General features: G+C 41.0%; 1 protein-coding gene across 2 annotated transcripts in view; it reads left to right on the top strand.

The window, feature by feature from the left end:
- Positions 1 to 96: 96 nt before the first annotated feature.
- Elp2 (elongator acetyltransferase complex subunit 2) overlaps positions 97 to 20971 on the top strand; it is a 35112-nt gene continuing 14237 nt past the window's right edge. Inside the window, exons 1-13 of one of the 2 annotated variants that reach the window (XM_055625556.1) lie at positions 97 to 257; positions 2800 to 2878; positions 5471 to 5541; positions 7794 to 7950; positions 8269 to 8346; positions 10255 to 10319; positions 11306 to 11372; positions 12080 to 12217; positions 13758 to 13853; positions 15846 to 15946; positions 16148 to 16279; positions 18871 to 19020; positions 19270 to 19458. In XM_055625556.1, the coding sequence (XP_055481531.1) occupies positions 120 to 257; positions 2800 to 2878; positions 5471 to 5541; positions 7794 to 7950; positions 8269 to 8346; positions 10255 to 10319; positions 11306 to 11372; positions 12080 to 12217; positions 13758 to 13853; positions 15846 to 15946; positions 16148 to 16279; positions 18871 to 19020; positions 19270 to 19458 (1461 nt within the window). In that variant the 5' untranslated portion in view covers positions 97 to 119. Of the gene's footprint in view, positions 258 to 2799; positions 2879 to 5470; positions 5542 to 6552; positions 6724 to 7793; positions 7951 to 8268; positions 8347 to 10254; positions 10320 to 11305; positions 11373 to 12079; positions 12218 to 13757; positions 13854 to 15845; positions 15947 to 16147; positions 16280 to 18870; positions 19021 to 19269; positions 19459 to 20971 lie in introns of those variants that run through there. The other variant, XM_055625557.1, reaches the window with a different exon arrangement.

Here is a 20971-nt window from a genome sequence, read left to right as displayed (position 1 = left end):
CCGGCCCCTTCGAAATGCGGACCGGCTGGTGTCTGGGGGAGTAGCCCCGGATAGCTAGAGTAGTTCCGCTCTGGGGCGGAAGTACGCGGGAGTGTCTCGGCCACTGACCACCAAGCATCATGGTGGCGCCTGTGCTGGAGGTATCTCATGTGTTTTGCTGCCCGAACCGGGTTCGAGGAGCTTTGAGTTGGAATTCCGGACCCGGAGGACTCCTGGCCTTTGGCACGTCCTGCTCCGTGGTTCTCTATGACCCTCAGGTACGAGGGATTAGGTGGACTCCGAGCCTCGGGTGCGCGCGCTACGGGCTCAGCTTGCAGGCCGAGTGCGCGGTTCAGAACACTGCAGGGGTCTAGTCGGAGAACCTCCCGAGGGGCCTGGACTATGTCCTCTCCTGCGTCTCGCTCCTTCAATCTAGGGTGACCGTGGCCTCTGATCCCCAAGGATGACATCTTTATCAGAACCTTTACAAGACTTGAAATTTTAAATTTCAATTTAAAGGCGTGGGTCAAAGCCACACATGGTATCTGAATTCTTTATTTACCCGCAGTATGGTTAAAACGAGCTTAGATTGAAACGCAAAGAAATGTTACAGGTATTCAAAAGACCTGTGGGGAAAATAGAGGATGGGAGTCCCCGGTTATAAGGCGGGGACTTAACCCGTTTCTTGAAAGTCAGCCAACTGATAATTTTTTTGGCAGTTTTCCTATTCAACTTTTCAAGTGAGTAATTAATGCATACTACCAGAGTTAAGAACCCTTTCCCCTGCTGCGTTAGGATGGTACAGTTAGTGTTGCAAGGGTCCTGTGTCAGTTGAAACGCTGAAAGCTAAAACGCAGCTTGGATGCCTATTTCTGACAGTGCTGCATTGTTAAAATTTATTTTGAAATCCCATTTTCCTCAACTTTTGCAGATACAAAGTTCTACATGAAAAAAAATTAGTTTAACCTCTAGCATGCCTTCCTCCATCCTGGTCTTACCAATTGCCATGTATATTCTTGATTGGCAAGCAGAAGCACATCAAACCAAAGGTAAACTTTACATTGATTATCAGCCAATGGCTGAGTAGGCCAGTAGAAGCCCATCTTCTGGGCAGAGGTCAGTGGATTTGTTCCCCTACCTTTCATCACCTTTTTTTTTTTTTTTTTTTTTTTTAGTAGCTCAGGCTGCCTTGCCTTTAAACCTACTGTGTAGATGCCCTTAAATTCACCCTCTTCCCTTAGCCTCCCAGGTGCTGAGACTACAGACTTGAGCCAGCTTGTCCACCTCTGTCACATTTTTATCACTTTTAAATGATAACCTGATAGGCAGGTTAGGGGGCATTCAACATATGTTTTTATATATCATGTTGAACTCCAAAAATACTTTGTTAATTATTTTCCGGTTGGACACTTAATGCAAAGAATAGGAACACTTGAAATGTGGGGCTGGAGAGATGGTTTCTACTGGGTAAAGTGCTTGCTGAACAAACATGAGGACCTAAATTCAGATTTCCCAGCATCTGTGTAAAAGCCAGGCATGTCTGCCTTCGTCTAACTCCAGAGCTCACTGGCTACCCAGTCTAGCCAAAGTGCTAGTCTCAGGTTCAGAAAATAAGGTGGAGATTGAGGAAGACAATCTGATGTCAGCCTGTGATCTCTCTCTCTCTTTCTCTCTCTCTCTCTCTCACACACACACACAATCAGTGCTATCTTAGTTTTGAGGATGATATTTATTCGGCATTTTTTGAGACACCACCCCTCCCTAGGCTTGCTGTGTAGGCGTCTTGATGCTACAAAGATAATGAGTAATTACTCTCCGTGTAGTGGGAGAGACAAGGAAATCCACTGAAATGCTTTCCAACCTTAGAGAGCTTATTTGTTAAATATATTCATGTATGCATATTTGCCTGTTCGTTTTCTCAACCATGAGAAATTCTGTTTGGCATACAAGTACACATGAAGTCAGTGCTGTTGATAATAAACATGGAAAGGGCTATAAGGAGAAGTCATGTGAGCAAATTTTTAGCAATGGGTGAGGTAAGGCTTTCCAAGGGTAGATTAGGATCCACTGGGAATCTGTAGAACTTGCAAGGGCCTGAGTTAGTAGTTGTGGCCTCATGACCTTGTGTCACTGAGGCTAAAGAACCTACCACTAGCCATGCATTAACTACAGATTCATCAAAAGGAGCCATGAATTTATATACATTAACTATGGACTTTTCTTTTTTTAAACCATCAACTTAGACTAGAGAGATGCATTAGCAGTTACAAGCACTGGCTGCTCTTCCAGAGGACCCAGTTTAATTCCAAACACCGACATGGCAGCTCACAACTGTCTATACTCCAATTTCAGGGGATCCAACACACTCTTACAGACATATATGTAGGCAAAACACCAATACAGATGAAATAAAAATTAATAGATTAAACTCCTAACTTAATACAGCTTAGTAGCCTTTTCCTAAGGACTGTGGCCCACAAAGAAGGGACTACTTCTTTATCCTGGAGAGTCAAGAAGCTTGCTGACAAGGGGGTTGGGTGAGCAGAACTAAGTAGATGAAGGTCCAGGGAGCTCAGATCTTCAGTTATTAATAGGATTCTGGGAATGTGTGTGGAAAGGAAGGAAAGCTCTCTAGTGAATGGGTGACTTAAGCTACAACTAAAGGTATATGACTTGAAAGGCAATTCTTGATGGAATTCTGCTTTATATATATATCTTTATATTGCATCAAAAAACTGGTAGCTGATTTTTACATACTTACCATTACCTTTGTAGGCCACATTACTCTAATATACTAATTGGTATTTTTTTTTCCTAAAGAAAAAGGTAGTTGTTACCAATCTGAATGGTCACAAAGCTCGAGTCAATTGCCTGCAGTGGATCCGTAGACAGGATGGCTGTAAGTATTAAGCTGAGAAGGCTAATGTTTTTTGATAAAGTATGGTTAGCAAATTTTCTCTCATTGTTTCTTTTAATTTAGCATTTCCTTGACTGGTGTTATAGGTTTGGAAAAAATGAAAAATGGTCTACCCAGTGAAGTGGCTGACTGGTATGTTTACTTGACAGCAGTTGAAGCATGGATGCGCCCTGTGCCCATAGCTTTTGATTGGAAAACCTGTGAGCAGGGCATAGTGGAGGCTGTGAGGTCTTCTGTCAGCCACATGATGTGTGATGCTGTAACACACTAAACAAGCAGACAGGAAACTTCAGCCATTTTCTAAGATATAAAAAGCCTTGTAGACGTGTAAAGTTGTGCTTCTGTTGTTAATAACTTTTTATGGTTCTAACATTAGAGTTGTTCAGCTCCCATAAAAATTTGTATTAAGGGGCTGGAGAGATGGCTCAGCAGTTAAGAGCACTGTCTGCTCTTCCAAAGGGCAGACAGTGGGTTCAATTCCCAGCACCCACATGGAAGCTTACAACTGTCTGTACACCAATTCTAAGGGATCTGACGTCTTCACACTAATACACGTAAAATAAAAATTTTGTACTAATATATGTCTGAGTTAGGGTTAATACACGTAAAATAAAAATTTTGTACTAATATATGTCTGAGTTAGGGTTTCTATGGCTGCAGTGAAACACCATGGCCAAAAGCAAGCTGGGGAAGAAAGGCTTTTTCTCAGCTTCTACTTCCACTGTACTATTTATCACCAATGGAAGTCAAGATAGGAACTCACAGGGCAGGATCCTAGAAGCAGGGGCTGAGGCAGAGGCCATGGAGGTATGCTCCTTACTGGCTTGCTTCCTCTGACTTGCTCAGCTTTCTTTCTTTTCATTTATTTTTATTTCGTGTGCATTGATGTTGTTGCCTGTGTGCATGTCTGTGTGAAGGTGGTGGATTCTCTGGAACTGGAGTTACACTTGTGGTCCCTGTGTGTGCCATGTGGTCCCTGGAGATTGAACCCTGGTCCTCGGAAAGAGCAGACAGTGTACTCTTTTTTTTCTTTAAAGATTTATTATTTTTGCCTTCATATGGGCCTGCATGTCAGAAGAGGGCATCAGATTTCATTACAGATGGTTATGAGCATGTGGTTGCTGGGAATTGAACTCAGGACCTTTGGAAGAAAACTCAGTGCTCCTGACTGCTGAGCCATCTCTCCAGCCCCAAGTCTGCTTTCTTATAGAACCCAGGACCACAGACCAGGGATGGCATGACCTACAATGGGCTGAGAACTCCCCTATTGATCACTAATTAAAAAAAATGTCTTACAGTTGGACATCCCTTTAGTGGAGGCTCCTTCCTCTCCAATAACTCTATTTTGTGTCAAGTTGACACAAAAACCAGTCAGTACAACATATTTTGTACATTATTGTAGTTAAATTACTATTGCCAGTGTCATTAGGGCACATACCATAGTGCATTTGGAGAGAGTTTTGGGATCAAACTTAGGTAGCTAGGTTTGTATAAGAGGTGATTCTTCCTAATGAGCTATCTTGATTGTGGTTTGTTCTTTTCTTTTTGTTTTTGGTTGTTGTTTTGAGACTAGGTTTCACTATGTACACCATACTGTTCTCAAATCCACAGTGATCCTGCCTTTTTCTTCTGAGTGCTGGTGCTAAAGGCATATGTTACCTTGCCCAACATCATTGTAGTTTTTAAGTGAACCATTAAAGAGTATTTTTTAGTTTTAACTTCTAATACTGATATACGTGGCCCACATTGAAAGCTTTGTAGGGTTTTAAGAGTGTGAAGCAAAACACACATTTTGAAAATTGCTTGACTGTATTGGATTATTTCCCTTCATTTTAAGATTCTCTACTCCAGGATTTTTAATTACCCTACTGATTGCTGTAAACTGTCAATCCAATAGAATTCTCTCCGTTGTCCTAAGTTAATATCTTTTCATTCTTATTATGATTAATGTACAGTTGCAGAATTTTCTTGACTTGATCAGACTTTTCTGTGGTTTTTATCTGTGATATTAAAAAAATAAAACTTTTATATATACATTACCTGTGTCAATTGATAAATCAGAGTAAGTCTTTCATCAAGTCAGTCAAAGCCACTACATAATAGGATGGCTCTTACTGTGTCTGAAAAACACAATTATAAATATATTAATTGCCACCACTTGAATTCAAAGACTGCTGGAATCACCCCGTAGAACTTTGTGGTGAAGTATTAATTTTACCTTCCATTTAAAAGTGAGGCTGCATAAAACGAATAATATTGTTACCACTGTAACCTGTGATCCTCTAATAAGGCTCTGTCGCAGGATAATTTAGATTTCCTAAAACTGGACTGACAACTAGGAGTCTGGTGTGGTTGCTCATGAGTTTAATCCCAGCACTCGGGAGGCGGAGGCAGGTGGATCTCTGTGAGTTTAAGGCCAGCGTGGTCTACAGAGTAAGTTTCAAGACAGCTAGGAGTACACAGAGGAAACCCTGTCTGGAATACCCAGAAAAGAAAGAAAAAGACAAAGAAAAACAAGAACTAGGGAAAGAAATGATATGAATGCAAATATTTACTGAGGTACAACTTTTTCAGCCCCTTCTGCTGAATTGGTGTCTGGAGGATCTGACAATCATGTGATTCACTGGGAAATAGAGAATAATCAGGTCAGTAGCTGTTTCTAATTTTAAGAAATTACTATATTTACTTTTCAAGTTTTAGCTCTCATTTCTTGCTTTTTTTTTTCTTATCTATGAACTTCTCTTATTTGCTTATCTGTAACCCATATACTTTACTGTTTTGTTTTTTTTTTTTTTTTTTAAATCTGAAGACAAAATTCTAGCACTGAGAAGGGGAAGTGGAACAAAGTACCACTCCTAATCAGGCAGCTATTTGCCATTCATATCTGCTGTGAAAGAGCAAATCTACAATGAAGTGTACTCCAGGGCAGGCCTCGTGTCCAGGAGTAGTTGAGCAACACAAACCACAGACACACATACAAACACACGTAAACAGCGTACACATGCACATTTTCTGAGACAGCATCACTGTATGTCTTAATCTGGCCTTAACGGCATGATCCCCTGGAGGGCTGTATGCAGGTGTGTGCCATCACACGAAGCTGAGACTGTTCACCTTCTGCATGGCAGGGGCCCTGTACCCTTCTTCTAATTTTTGCTTCCATAGCCATGTGCTGCCACTTGTCCTTGTGAATTCCCTCATTCAGACTGATCTCAACGTGAGCTGTTCTGTTTTGATAATGACAGACATTTTGGTGTATTAAATGGACAGTGCTGCCAGGTGAGTATAGATCTCTAGTCGTAGGTGATTTCCATACGCTGCATAACGATGCACATGGGCAAAGATTAATAAAGGTGAAGCAGTTATTGTGCTGGTTTTGAACATTCTCCTGCAGAATAAATGTGGCGGGGTCCTCCTAAGTCAAGGACATTGTCTTGAGGGCAGAATGGACTTGAATAATGAAAATTCAAAGTGCTCTGTGCACAGGTGTGCCAACTCGCTGCACCCAACCACAATCCCATAACCTTTGAGTTAGATTGTAAAGTGGAGGATTATTGTCTTGGGAAAAATTTAATGGGTAAGGATTTCAAGTAAGAAAAACATTACAGGAATGAACCTGCCATTCGCATTTAAAATCTCTTAGCATCCTGTTGAACTTGGAGGAGGCAGTTTTGGGAATGTTCCTGGACAATCATGTGTGCAGAAATACTAGAGAAGAATGAGGAAGATCATATTTGAACTACCTTTAGGAGTTTGTTCCTAGGCTGGCCATGTGGCGGCCTGTGTTGTCAGCACTCAACAGGCTGAGGCAGAAGTATGAGTTCAAGGTCAGTATAAGCTATACAGCAACACAGTGACTCAAAAATTATGTTTTGGCTGGGCTGGGATAAAGATCAGTGGCAGAACACCTGCCTAGTGTGTGTGAGGCCCAGGAGTCAATCCTCAGCTTTTGGGGGAGGGCTTCTTTTTCAGCAGGCATGTGGAAGCCGGGGATGACTGCTAAGGAAGGAGTACATCAAGAGTTCTATGACAGCAGTGCTACCTTATTATAGGACAACAGCAAGGGGGAGGGTGTGCAGAATGTGTTTGGCACTGACAGGTTACTTACAAGATAAATTGGGAATATGTTGGACAGGAAAGTGATTAACTGAAAAATCAGTTCTTTCTTAAGGCCCTGGGAGAAAAGCTCTTCTGCAGAGAGAAATAGGTGAGTAGGAAGCTGTGGAGCCAGGTGCAGTCATGTGAGCTGCTGGCCCGATGGCCAGATTTACTGCTCCCTTCCCCGTGCTACAGGAAATAGAGGGCCAAGTGGGGGTGGGGTTTTGGAGCCATCTGCATTTGAGTGAGAGCAGAATGCCTACCTCACTCTGCCCAGAAGAATCCAGAGAGGCAAAGTGAACTCTTAGTTTTTAAACCTGAAGTGAGAGACTTGGCAGACTTTTCCTCAGTGCTACCCTAACCTCCTAGTGGCAGGATACTCAACTGAGGGGAGATTGAGGCCAGACTGAGGCGGGGTGGGGTTAGGAAAGGCATAAAAGAAGGATGAAAGCAATTGGGATTTAGGGGAAAGGCTGAGCATCTCAGGGATTGTGTACAAGTGCTCAGTGTGCCTGAAGAGCACACTGAGAAAGTACTTCTCAGCTGGTGTAGTTGAGGACGACCTTGATCTTCCTCTCTCCGCCTCCCAAGTGCTGGGATTACAAATGGATAGCCATAATGTTATATCTACAGCCTCCTCACCTCTTTTTTGAGACAACCCCATTTGGTAGTCCAGGCTGGCCTCAGTCTCAGAGTTCTCTTCAGCCTCCTGAGTTCTGATACTACAGACATGGGCCACCATGCCCAGCTTTATAATTTCTTTGTTCTCCTAACAGATATGGCTTTCTTCCTGATTCAGGTCTTAAAAGCAGTCAGTCTCCAAGGACATGGAGGACCTGTTTATGCCGTGCATGCTATTTACCAGAGTGACCCTTCCGGAAGCGGGCTGCAGGCCCTGATAGCGTCTGCAGCTTCAGACTCCACAGTGCGACTCTGGTCTAAAAAGGGGTCAGAAGGTAAGTTTGGAGGCTTTGTAACCGAGGTAAAAGAGATAGAAATTGTGAGAGGAGTAACAGCTACAGGAGAACACTTAAAACGTTACAAACAAGGTTAAAATGTTACAATTCTAAGGCAATTCCTCCTAAGCATTTTTAAATGAGTTATTTTGTTTTTTCTGATCTTGTTGAAATTTAAAAACCTAATTTCCCAAGGTTACTGAGGCTTTGGGTTGACTTCTCTTAATCTCTGCTGGCATGTTGAACTAGTGATGCCAGCCACCTTCTTTACTTAGATAAGGTCAGAGGTAATTGTTCTGGGTGACTTTTGTTTTTCAGTCAAATGCCTTCAGACCTTGAACTTTGGGGATGGATTTGTTTTGACTGTCTGCCTGTCTATTTTGCCTGGTACTAATGGTGAGTGTCCTGCCATTTATAAAAAGAATTGCATATGGAAATGTGTGGGGCCTTGACTTTGTATCTGTTATATTTGTTTCTCTTGTGTTGGTGATCCAGCTGATGGCCTTACTTATGCTGAACAGCACTCTACAGCTGAGCTACACTCCCAGCCCTGTATGTAAATGCTCTTAGGAAGTAAATAAGCCAGGCATTGAGATAAGCATCTGTAACCTCAGCATTAGGGAGTTGGAGGCAGGAGGATCAGGAGTTCAAGGCCAAACTGGGCTACATGAGACTGTCTCAGAAACAGAACAACAAATAACCAAGATGTTGATAACGAAATTACATTTTTTCAACAACCCAAGTCTAGATCATGAAGTTAAGGACAGCTATTAGGAATTTTGCAAGCTGAAATTTTGTTGAGTTAATATATGTACCAAATTGATCTTGCTGCTTATAGAATTTATTGTGGATATATCTAAATACAATTTGGAGAAAGTAGTTCTTTGAAGGTGAAGGCTGGGCTGAGTTGAAAAGTACTTGACTCTGTGGGCTTTAGATGGCGGCTCTGCTTGTCCTGCATGATGAGTTTGACATTACCTGCCTTCTGTATCCACGGAAAGGAAAGTCAGTGTGAGCCGGTGATTCTCTTTACCTCCTTTTTGATCTGGAGGACAGGCCCACCCACCATCGTGGCCAGGGAAACTCTAGCCTCCTGCTCTCTGCCCTCTATAGCAGGAGCTGGTTCCCTCTCACGCCTCCTTTATGTAAAGGTGACTGGGAAGTGAGTTAGTTTTGTAACATACACCTTTCAGTCACTTCACAGTTCATTTTTTGTTTGTTTGTGTTTTGGTTTTTCAAGACAGGGTTTCTTTGTGTAGCCTTGGCTGTCTTAGCGCTCATGCTTTAAACCAGGCTGGCCTTGAACTCACAGAGATTCACTTGCCTCCTGGGTGCTGGGTTTATAGGTGTGTATAACCACCACCCATCACCTTACAGTTCTTACCATATATTTGATTATATGCTCTTTTATTTTAACATTTAATTCATTCTTAAGCAAAATGTAAAGTCCTTGAGTCAACAAACACATATAAAGACTTCTAGGTAGCAACTGATGCTAGCTTCAGCCTCAGAGGCTCTTCAGTACTCAGCTGGGCTAACAGTTTTTCCTGTTGGTCTTCTGGCTGATGTTGTACAAGTGCCCCTTACTTGTTCTTATTTAAATTTTGTTTTGGTTAGGGGCAACTTTTGAGAGTCCTTCTGTCTGTCCACCCTATTTCTTTTAAAGATTTGTTTGTTTGTTTGTTTGTTTATTATGTGTGCACTCTTTTCTTACATGTCAGAAGAGGGCATCAGATCTTATAGTAGGTGGTTTTGAGCCACTACATGGTTGCTGTGAATTGAACTCAGGACCTCTAGAAGAACAGCAAGTGCTTTTAACCTCCGAGCCATCCCTCTAGCCCTGTCCACCTTATTTCTAAGGCAGGGAGGGCCTCTTGTTTCTACACATGCAATGGGTTCTAGGATAGGTGGCCTGCAGACTTTCTGCCGAGTCTGTCTACCTCTCACCTTGTGAGAGGTGCTGGGGTTACAGATGCACAACACTACATCTGGCTTTTTAATAAGGGTCCCAGGGACTGAACCCAGGTTGTCAGGCTTAGATGGCAAGCACTTATCCCATGTTTTCTTTCCATCCCCTCCTTGTTCTTCATCTCCCTTTTATTCTATCCTTCATCATAATTCAGAGACTGGACACACTAATTGTTTCAGTATTTGCCAACAGCTGCTAACTAGAACCATGTAGAATGTCCATTTATTCCGGGTTGGACACTGTCAGTTAATTTGTGTTGGTGTGGGGAGAAGTCAGTTTTGTCACCCAGTGATGATAGCTATGGTACTCACAGCCATGCCTGTTTTCCTTCCCAGTACCAATATTAGCATGTGGTGATGATGACTGCAAAATTCACTTATTTGTTCAACAGGATGACCAGGTAACTGGTGATTTTTATTTTATCTTACTTTATTTTTATTACCTTATTCTACAATTTTTCCTCCTTCCCTCCACCCTCCCATCCCCTCCATCCACTCTTTTTCTGTTTCCCTTCAGAAAAGGGCAAGCCTCCTAGAGATATCAAACGAACATGTCATATCATGTTACAGTTAAGAGACTAGAATTGTTTTGCCTCATGACATATCTTCATGTAGACTGCTTCTAGATAATAACATTTTAAGAATATTGTAGTTCAAACCAAAATAATCCAATGGGTAATCTTTTTGACAATTCTCTGTTAGATAGTCTTTAACGTTTTGAACACCATATAACTACTTCCTTGGTCACCAGGCCCAGAGTTACTCAGAAGAAGTAATAAGTAAAACTCAGGAAACGTGGAGGAGGGAAGATGCCATGCTACTGTTTTCCCTTAAACTTTTTTTAAAATGATTTTTATTTATTCTTATATTCTTATTTTTTATGTGCATTGGTGTTTTTCCTGCATGTATGTTTGTGTGAGGGGGCCAGATCTGCTGGAACTGGAGTTACAGACAGTTTTGAGCTGCCATGTGGGTGCTGGGAATTGAACTCAGGTTGTCTGCAAGAGCAGCCAGTGCTCTTAACCACTGAGCCATCTCTCCAGCCCTCCCTTAAACTTTTAAGTGCTGTATAGCATACCTGCTGAAGTACTCTGTGGTCCCCTTTGTTTGTCCTCTACACAGTGTGCATGCTTTGGCTGAGCTAACGGAGAGAATACCAGGACTAGGGTTGGTTTAGGTCTAGGCCCTTGTTTCCTTTCATTCTGTAAGAAATTTTAAAATAGTTGCAAAGTCTAGGTGTCCAGTGTTTGTAGTGCTACATCCATGGCATGTACTATTTTATCCTGTGAATGTTTTAAACTACTTGAGACTTGCAGATAGTGTCTTCTTAGACTAGATCAGCTAGTTACTTAGGTGTCATGTAATTTACTGACTGTTGCCTCCTTAGTTTCAGAAAATGCTTTCTCTCTGCGGACATGAGGACTGGATAAGAGGCGTGGAATGGGCAACCTTTGGTCAGTATGAAATTTTACTAGGAGTTAGCATGATGGGGATAAGTTTATGTAATTTCCACGAAAGCGGTCTTTTCTGCTTTAGTTTTATTCATTCATTCATTCATTCATTCATTCATTCATTCATTCATTTATTTATTTATTTATTGTATGTGTGTGTTGCGTTGTTATGTCCCAGAAAGAAAAAGACTTTAATGTTTTTTTAAATGAGCACACATACTATGACATGTATCTGGAAAATGGAAGACAGCACTAGGGAGTGGGAGAAGGTTTTCCTTCCGCTGTGTGAGTCCCAAGATGAAACTCACAGAGGCTTGGTGACAAGTACCTTTGCCAACTGAACCAATCTCACTGGCCCAGAAGTGGGGATTCTTAACTCTTTGTTAACTGTTGATTGGGTGGTAAAGGATGAAATAAATTGATATTTGCAGGATTGATATTTGAGTTGTTTCTATATAAATGTTCTTGAAGAGCTCTTTTTAGAACTTTGTGGCCTAGCTATAAGCAACTACTTGTTATATATGTATTTATTAACATTGTGTGTATATTTGCCATTAAAAACGAATGCCAGTCAAATAAATGAAGGGTAAGAAAACAGTCTAATATTTTTGGATCTAGAAATATATACACCATAGATGAAAAAGTCTTACACCTAAATTTACTGCATACAGTGTTTTAAAAAAATAATGTTGTATGTATTTTCTAATTAGGTAGAGACCTTTTCCTAGCAAGTTGTTCACAGGATTGCCTAATACGAATATGGAGACTATATATGAAACCAACATCTTCAGAAACTGAGGATGATAGTGTCAGACTGACAGAAAACACTTTTACTCTACAAGATGGAGGTAAGCAACTGTGAAGCATTTGCTGTGGCAGTGCATAGCACTGCTGGCTCTTTGATTTGTCTGTGTCTTCACACGTCTGTGTGAAGGTTAGTTTTCTATTTTTGTGTGAGATCTGTTATTTTTCATGTTTGAAACATTTTAATAAACTATATTAGTCTGGTCTTTTGTTTTGGTTTTGTTTGGTTTTTCAAGACAGGGTTTATCTGTGTAACCTTGGCTGTCCTTGACTCACTTGGTAGACCAGTCTGGCTGCGAACTCACAGAGATCTTCATGCCTCTGCCTCCCCAAGAGCTGGGATTACAGGCGTGCACCATTGCGCCTGGCTAGTCTGGTCTTTTTTAATTGCTAAAAGTTATGCTTAATGTTTATCAGTGAATTAATTTGTGAAATGTTGCAAGCATAGCATAAGAAGCCCTAAAGGAATAATGTGAATGCAGTCCTGTTGCAGTATATTTATAAGAGACAAGCTAAATTCTTTCGCTACGTTTGAGTGCCATATATAATTCAGATTTTCTTACGTGCTGTGATAAGACTGGCTTCCCCATCCACAGATCCTATTGGAATGTTATATGATGGAGGTATATTTGAGTTTGTACCTAAATAGCAAAGTCAGTCCTCATTAGTCCTCACTCACTCGGTATATTGTTCCTGGTTAGTCTTAGTTATAAAGCCTATTAAAGTTGTGACTTTGCTAAAAATTGTATGGGGAAAACCAAGAAATGATATAGCCAACCTTATAAATAGCTATGCCAAAATATAAAAATTTTCATTTATTTGTTTTTATAGTCTATGCTATGAATTTTAGCTTCCCTTATTTCTTCATTTATGTTAAATTATTTTAAAAAAACCTGATAATTATTAAGAAGGTTGATGTATCTGTTTCTCTATCTGCCTGCCTGCCTGTCTGTGAATGACAGGGTTTCATATATCCCAGGCTGGGCTCTTTAACTCTAACCCTCCTCTTACCTTCTCAATGCTGTTGCTGTTAGAGAGCTGTGCCCTATTAATGTCAAAGTGGGGTTGGAAGCCAGGGCTTTGGGTGTGCCAGACGTGCACACCCTCAACAGACTTATGTCCCCAGGTTTGTTTTTGCTTTACTACTACTTTTTAAAAAATTATTTTTTTGTGCTGGAAATTAAACCCTAGGGCTTTGTACATGCTATGCAGTACATGGCTGGGCTACGCTACAGCTCTAGTTTTGAACCGATACATGAGAATTATACATGTGATGTTTCAAAATGGATGATGCGTGAGTTTGCTTTTTAATTGCTGTGTAACAGCCTTTTCCGGAATATTTCAAATAGTAAAATATATTAATGTTTATGGCCAGATAGAGGAAAATGTAGGAGAAATTAATTTTTAGCTTTTTTTTTTTTGTCTAGTGGATGAGGTTAATGAAGTTTAGGTTTTTTGTTCCTTTTTTTTTGAATCTGGATTGTTACATCTTGTTCTAATTTGTTGACATAATTACACAATATCTTACAAATATTCTTTTTAGAAGAGTCATGAGGAAGGGTCCCTGTGTCTCTTTTGTTGTAGATGTTAGCACAACAGTTGCGGTTACCCTGGAAACCTTGCTGGCTGGACACGAAAACTGGGTAAATGCAGTTCATTGGCAGCCTTCATTTTACAAAGGTAGGAGGACAACAAACAGCTCTTGCTTCATTAAATGTAATGGTGTCTTAAGATGACCAGCTAAACTGGGGGGTTGCTTTGAGTGTGGCTAAGGTTAGTAAATGTAAGGCATTTTCAGGTTGATAGCAGCTTCTCCACTGAAAGGGGTGCTCAGGCAGGCTGCCTGATTGCTGCACGTGCTGAAATGGCCGTATTTCTGTCAACTATATTTGTTCAAAGTTCCTGTGTAATTCAGAGTTCAAGGAAACTTGACTCAATCCAGCCTCACTGGAACCGTCACTCTTGATAGTACAGAAATGGTGATATTGGGAGAGAGTACTTATGGAAAACAGCACTTTTCCCTTCTTTCTTTTGCCCTTAATCTCTATCTGTGAAGGGACAAGTTTACCATGTTCATGCTGGTGCTGCTGTAAAGCTGAGCAAGGTATAGCCTAGTTCTCTTACCCAGAAGCAGCAATCCTTCATGCTCAGGTGATCAACACTCAGCTCTTAAGTTGTACACATTTGCCACAGTGTCTTCATCATTTTCTTCTTTTCGTTCAGCTCCACTGTATGACATGTAGCCTTGCTTGGTGGTTTCTTTCTTTCTCACCTATAACCCCTCCAGTTTCGCTGACCCATGTGCTTTGTTGTCTTCAACACAAATGTCTGTACCTGTTCTGTACCAGGGCTTGCTGTTCACCGTCATTGTAGCTGAGGGCCAAAAAACTGTGGCTTATTTTTTTTATTTTCTAGCAAGTTCAATTTAAAACTAAAAACAATTTTGTTGAGTGTGATGGTGCGTGCCTGTGCTCCCAGCACTAGAGAGGCTGAGGCAGGACGATTGTGAATTTGTAGCCAGGCTGAACTAAAACCCCATTTCAAAAGAAGGAGTGAGCTGAGCATGGTGTACACAGCTGTAACTATAATAGCCAGGAGGCGGAGACAGGAGGGTTACAAGAACAAGGCTGGCCCATCCTGAATAGTGAGCCCTTATTTCAAACACATGCATATGTACATACAGAAGCAAAAAGGAAGAAAGACTGTATGCTCATATTTTTGCTAGTTTGAAGCCGTGTTTCCATCAGTAAAAATAAGAGGAAGAGGTGCTGGAGAGATACAGGTGACGCCCTCTTTGGACTTTGAGGGCACTAGCATTCATACACATAGACACATCATTATTTTTTTAATCTTTAAATAAATAGTTAAAATAATGAAAAGGGGGCTGGAGATGACTAAGTGGCTAAGATCCAGCATTGCTCTTGCAGAGGACCCAAGATAGTCCCCAGCACGCATGTCGCGTGGCTCACAACTGTAAATCCCAGTTCTAAGGAATCAGACCCCTCTGCACATAGCCACACAGAAATGCACAACAGACACATAATTACAGATAGTAAAAATAATAGTAATGATAATAACGTTATTTAAAATAATATGTATTATTTTTAAATATTGGCATTAGAGAGACAACCTGTAGTTTTTCTGTAGTTCAGGAGCCTGTGTCCCGTTGAAGCTTTCTTTCCATTCTTCTATAGATCACAGTGCTAAGTTCAGTGTGGGTCAGCTCTAGGCATGTTACTGAATTTGAATTTCATGTTTCTGTAGTAACGGACAGCACTGTTGTCATTGACAAACCTTGTTACTAGTATGTACTTACCCTTCTGCATCACACGTTTGTACATGTTCAGAGATGTAGCCGTATTGGTTCACGTAGCTCTCGTTTATTACTCTGTGATATTCCATTATCTGAATTTATTACAGCTTGTTTGTACTAAGGGTAGATCTTATGGCTTTTGTATATTTTTTGTTTTTGTTTCTAGAGATAAGATCTCACAGTGTAGCCCAGGCTGGCTTTGAGTTTGAAGTAACTGTCCTGCCTCGGCTTCCCTAAGTGCTGGGGTTATAGATGGCTTTGTATGACTTAATCAGTGCTCTGTGCCGTTCTCTTCTGTCCTGGCAATCTTGAATTCTGCTTGTTGATCATCTAAAGACATTAGTTTTTTTTCTCTTCAGATGGCATTCTGCAGCAGCCGGTGAGATTGCTATCTGCCTCCATGGACAAAACCATGATTCTCTGGGCTCCAGATGAAGAGTCAGGCGTTTGGTTAGAACAGGTAAGATGTGGATATTTAAGAAATACAAAATGGAACTTTTTAAATTTGCTGTATATACCCCAAATCTATATCCTAGAACTGTAAATTTTCACTCTTTGCATACATTGTATATTAAATGAGCTTTATCTTAGTCTCTAGATTCCTTTTCCACTGTGAAAAATGGGCCTGTTGATTGATGACTGTTCTTCTGTTCTTGTATAGGTCCGAGTAGGTGAAGTAGGTGGAAATACTCTTGGGTTTTATGATTGCCAGTTCGGTGAGAATGGCTCTATGATCATCGCCCATGCATTCCACGGAGCACTGCACCTTTGGAAACAGAGTACAGTAAACCCAGTACGAGCATATTGACTTCTTGCTGATTTCTGCTTTCCTAGTAGGCACGCACTTCCATTTCTAAAGATTGTCTGTGGTACTTATGCTGGGTTAGAAGTTTGGGCTTTTCTAGGAAGAAAAGTGTAGTAGTGAGACAGTGTGACAGTATTTGAATGATGCCTGAAATGTTATTCATGTCTGGGATGTGGCTCAGTGACATTGGCCTAGCTGATGTGAGACCCTAGGTTGTCTGTCCTTCCAGCTCCCTCCCACCAGTCATGTACAGATGAAAGTCAGGGTCTGGATGCTACTAGATAAGTGATTTTTAAATCTAATAAATTAAAGGAATAAGAATATTGGGTGAAATGTGACTTGTCATATTTGGAGTGTGTATATGATAGCTTCCTTTTTAAAATATATTGTGCATATTTTCATTTTGTGTGTGTGTGTGTGTGTGTAAGTACAAAGATTAGAAGACGCCCTAGGACCCAGCTCCCTCCTTATACTGTGTGGGTCCTGGGCATGGAACTTAGGTCATCAGGCCTGGTGGCTAGTGTCTTTATTTGCTGAGTCATCTCACTAGCCCAGTAGCTCTCTTTATAAAGTACAGATTCATGGCTTTGCATTACTTTTGGTTTGTGATACTCTCCTCTGAGGTTTTAACTTCTTGCTTTATTGGAGAATTAGTCTTCCAGCCTCCATATAGACTTAGCCTTTAGGATTATTTCCATAGGTTAAATAACCAGTACGTCTATGACATTGTTAGTTTAGGAACTATTTTTTTTTAAGGTGAACTCCAGTTCCTCAAGCTAGTTGGTCTTTGAGGGTCTTTGCAGAAGAAAAGCACAAGGTGAGGAAGGAGGCACCGAAATCTGAGAGCAGTTTCACTGTGCATGAGAACTTACCCATGGGGGTGGGAGTTTGATTTTTAAGTGGACATTGTTCTTTAGAACAGTGTTAGATTGACAGCAAAACCGAGTGGAAGGCAGAGTTCTTGCCCACCTCAGACCCAGTGATCATTGTGGCCTCCCTCACTATCAGCAGCCCACACCAGAGAGGTTCATTTTTTTCATAATCAAGATTAATATTTTTTAAGATTTATTTTTATGTCTGTGTGTGGGTATGTGCATGTGAACACAGCTGCCCGTGGAGGCCAGAAGAGAAGTGGGAGACATTGGAACTGTAGGTGGTTAGGAGCTGGCTGACAGGGGTGTTGGGAATGGAAGTTGTGTGGTCTGGATGAACAGTTCACACACTTAACCGTTGGGCCACCTTTTAACCCTTCAAGACTGATTTGTCTTTATTTTTTTAGAGATTCATTTTGAGTGCATGTATGTACGCTTATGTGAATGTACACTCAGATGTTCCCAAAAGCCAGGAAAGCCCTTGAAAGCTGGATTTACACAGACCTTTGCAGGATGCTTGTTCCGTGGCTACTGAGATTTGAACTCCAGTCTCCATGAGTGTTCAGCAGGCACCCTTAACTACTGTGCCGTCTTCCAGCCCGGGAGCAAGTGGGGAGTTACCATAGGAGACTGTTCTGATAATCCCAGAGTGCAGTCTATAGCAGTGCGCTTGTTGTAAACACTCACTAGAGCTTAGCTTTTGAACCCATACTTGCATAACAGGGGAATTAACATAATTTCTTTGCCATATTTTTCTTACAAAATATAACTTAATTTAATTATTGAGCCAGCATGTCAGTTCATGCCTGTAATTCCAAGGCTTGGAAGCAGAGATGGGAATATGAAGAGCTCAGTTCCAGCCTCTGGTATAAAGTATGTTTGGGGCCAGCCTGATTCATATGAGACCCTGTTTCAATAAGACAAGAAAATATTATTGACTATATTCATTAGACTTGGCTTTAAACAATCTTAGTTACACGATTAAATTTCATTTTCCTCTCATAGTTTTACTCTCACTTGAGTTTTTTGAAAAATGGGCCCTGAGGGCAGGTATGTGGTGTGCTGTTACTTGATGCACGGCTGCCGTTATGAGCGGAGTAGATAGACCAACTTGATGTGACTCATCTTTCTGTCCTTTATACCCGTAAGTCCTTTAACTTTTGTTTTGTTTGTTTGAGATAAGATCTCTTTATATAGCTCTGGCTGTCTTGGAGCTCTCTAGACTAGGCTGGCCTCAAACTTGTAGAAGTCTGACAATCTCTGCCTCCCCATGCTGGGTTGAGAGGGGTGTTCCACCATACTTGGCTAAGCCCTCTAATTAAAAATGCTTTAGGTTCACACTCAATTGAGTCTTGTTTTACTCAATATTCTTTGTTCATTATTGAATTTAATAAATGTTCAGTGAGCATGGAGTATGCGCTGTCATTGTCTGCATTCTTCACAAGTACTCATTTAATCCTCCTAATGCATTTGCATGGTGGTTACCATTATTTAATACCTGTTTTACGGAAGAGTTGATAGACAGGTAACATCAGATTCCCCACAGTTACTGTTTGACAGGATGGAACATATATTTGGATATTAATTACAGTTTAGTTGATTAGGAAATAGCTTCTTTCATGATCTTGTCTTGAATATTTAGCCTTGCAGCTCTCCTTTTAGTGGTCCTTGTTTATTTGATATGTGTTATGGTCATTTTCATTGTAGAGACAGTGGACTCCAGAGATTGTTATTTCAGGCCATTTTGATGGTGTCCAAGACCTGTTGTGGGATCCAGAGGGAGAATTCATCATTACTACTAGTACTGATCAGACAACTCGCCTCTTTGCTCCATGGAAGAGCAAAAACCGATCACAGGTAAGATGTCGCCCTCTTTAATCCAGGCCTTCCTTCCATTTGAAATTCCCCAAGGAGAGCAGCCTTCTCAGCCATTTGTAACATGCAGGCTGAGGCCACAATGAGACATGACTGCACACCCACTGGATTGCTGGCAGTAGGAGCTGCTTGAAAGTAGCAAATTTTGCATCCCATGTTTTGCTTATTGGACAGGGCTGGTTTTTGAAGCGTGCACTCACTTTCATTGTGTCTGTTGAATTTCAACCTCAGGTAACTTGGCATGAGATTGCAAGGCCTCAGATACATGGATATGACCTGAAATGTTTGGCGATGATTGATCGGTTTCAGTTTGTGTCTGGAGCAGATGAAAAAGTTCTTCGTGTTTTTTCTGCTCCTCGGAATTTTGTGGAAAATTTTAGTTCCATTTCAGGGCAGTCACTGAATCATATGCTTTGTGATGTGAGTATTCTGGAAATGTTTTATTTTAATCATTTTCTTTCAAGTTTAAAAATGTTTGCTTCAGGCTGTAGATATAATATATGGGTAGAAAGTTATATGTTTCTGGTTTGATAGACTTTTATGTAATGAGCAGTGTCATGTAGTGATTTAATTGTTAAACACAGGGTAGAGAGATGGCTCAACAGTTCAGAGCATTTTCTGGTCTTGTAGAGGACCTGAGTTTGGTTTTTAGCACCCACATGGTGGCTTACCATTCTTAACTCTAGTTCCAGGGGATCCGATGCTTTCTTCTGACCTCTACAGGTACCAGGCACATAAGTACACATATATATATGGGGAGGGGCTAAACACTCATATGCATAAAAATCAATAACTAAAATAATTAAATAAAGACAGGTACTTTGTGCAGCAGTTGAGTTCAGGACTCTGAAGCAGCACTGCCACATTCACTTGAAACATGGCTGTCATATGCTGTCTCCTCAGTCGGTGGCGCCTGGATAAAGTGAAGGCTGAGTCCCACCCTGATGAAGATTACAATCTTTCTGTGGGACAGGAGTCAGACAGTGAACTCATGAGGGAAGACTAGTTAATTGCTTTTTTTTTTTTTTTTTTTTTTTTTGAGAAAGTGTCTCCTTATGTAGCTCTAACTTGCTGTATAGATCAGGCTGACCTCAAACTCATCCACCTGCCTCTGCCTCCTGAGTGCTGGGATTAAAGGTGTGTGACACTACCCCTGGCCTAATAGCTCAATCATATGAGAGAAAAAAAAAAAGAGTTGTAGAAGAAAGGTCACCAATTAGAATAACGAGAAAGTTGTTAGTTTTTTGTTTTTGTTTTGTTACTATGATTGGTATGTATGAGTGTTTTGCCTGTACCTGTATCTGTCTATCCTATGAATGCAGTGCCCTAAGAGGCCAGAAGAGGGGGATCTCCTGGGACTAGATTTACAGATGGTTGTGAGCCACCATGTGGATGCTAGGGATGGAATCTGGGTTCTCTGTGGGAGCAGCTAATGCTCCCAACCACTGAGCCATTGCTCTAGCCCCAGTGAAAATGTTTTACTGGGACTTTGTTTATATTACATTTTGATTTTTGTTTATTTTTACCTGCTTTTTATGTAAGATTTGAATTACAAAAGTATGTGAATTTGGGCTTAGAATATAGGTTGGGTTACTTAGCATGCACACGGCCCATGGTTCTAGCACTGAAGAAAACAACACAGATTGTAAGATCATGAAGTAGGTGGTGTATGCCTTTAATCCCAGCACTTGAACAGCGTAGGCTGGCAGCTGTGTATGCGTTCAAGGCCAGCCTGGTCTTCATAGTAAGTTTTAGATCAGCCAAGGCAATATAATGAGACCCTGTCTCAGAAAACAAAACAACAACAACAAAACAAATAAATGAGACAAAATAATGAAATAATGGAAATGAAGTGGGAAGACAGTTGTCTATAGAAAATGGTTCTAGGTGCTGGAGAGGTGGCTCAGTGGTTAAGAGCACTCACTGCTCTCCC

Source organism: Psammomys obesus, unplaced genomic scaffold (assembly GCF_907164565.1).
Source record: "Psammomys obesus unplaced genomic scaffold, mPsaObe1.curated_primary_1811, whole genome shotgun sequence".
Taxonomy (NCBI): Eukaryota; Metazoa; Chordata; class Mammalia; order Rodentia; family Muridae; genus Psammomys; species Psammomys obesus.
Note: the sequence above shows the minus strand (reverse complement) of the source record. Positions and strands in the feature narration are given on the sequence as shown.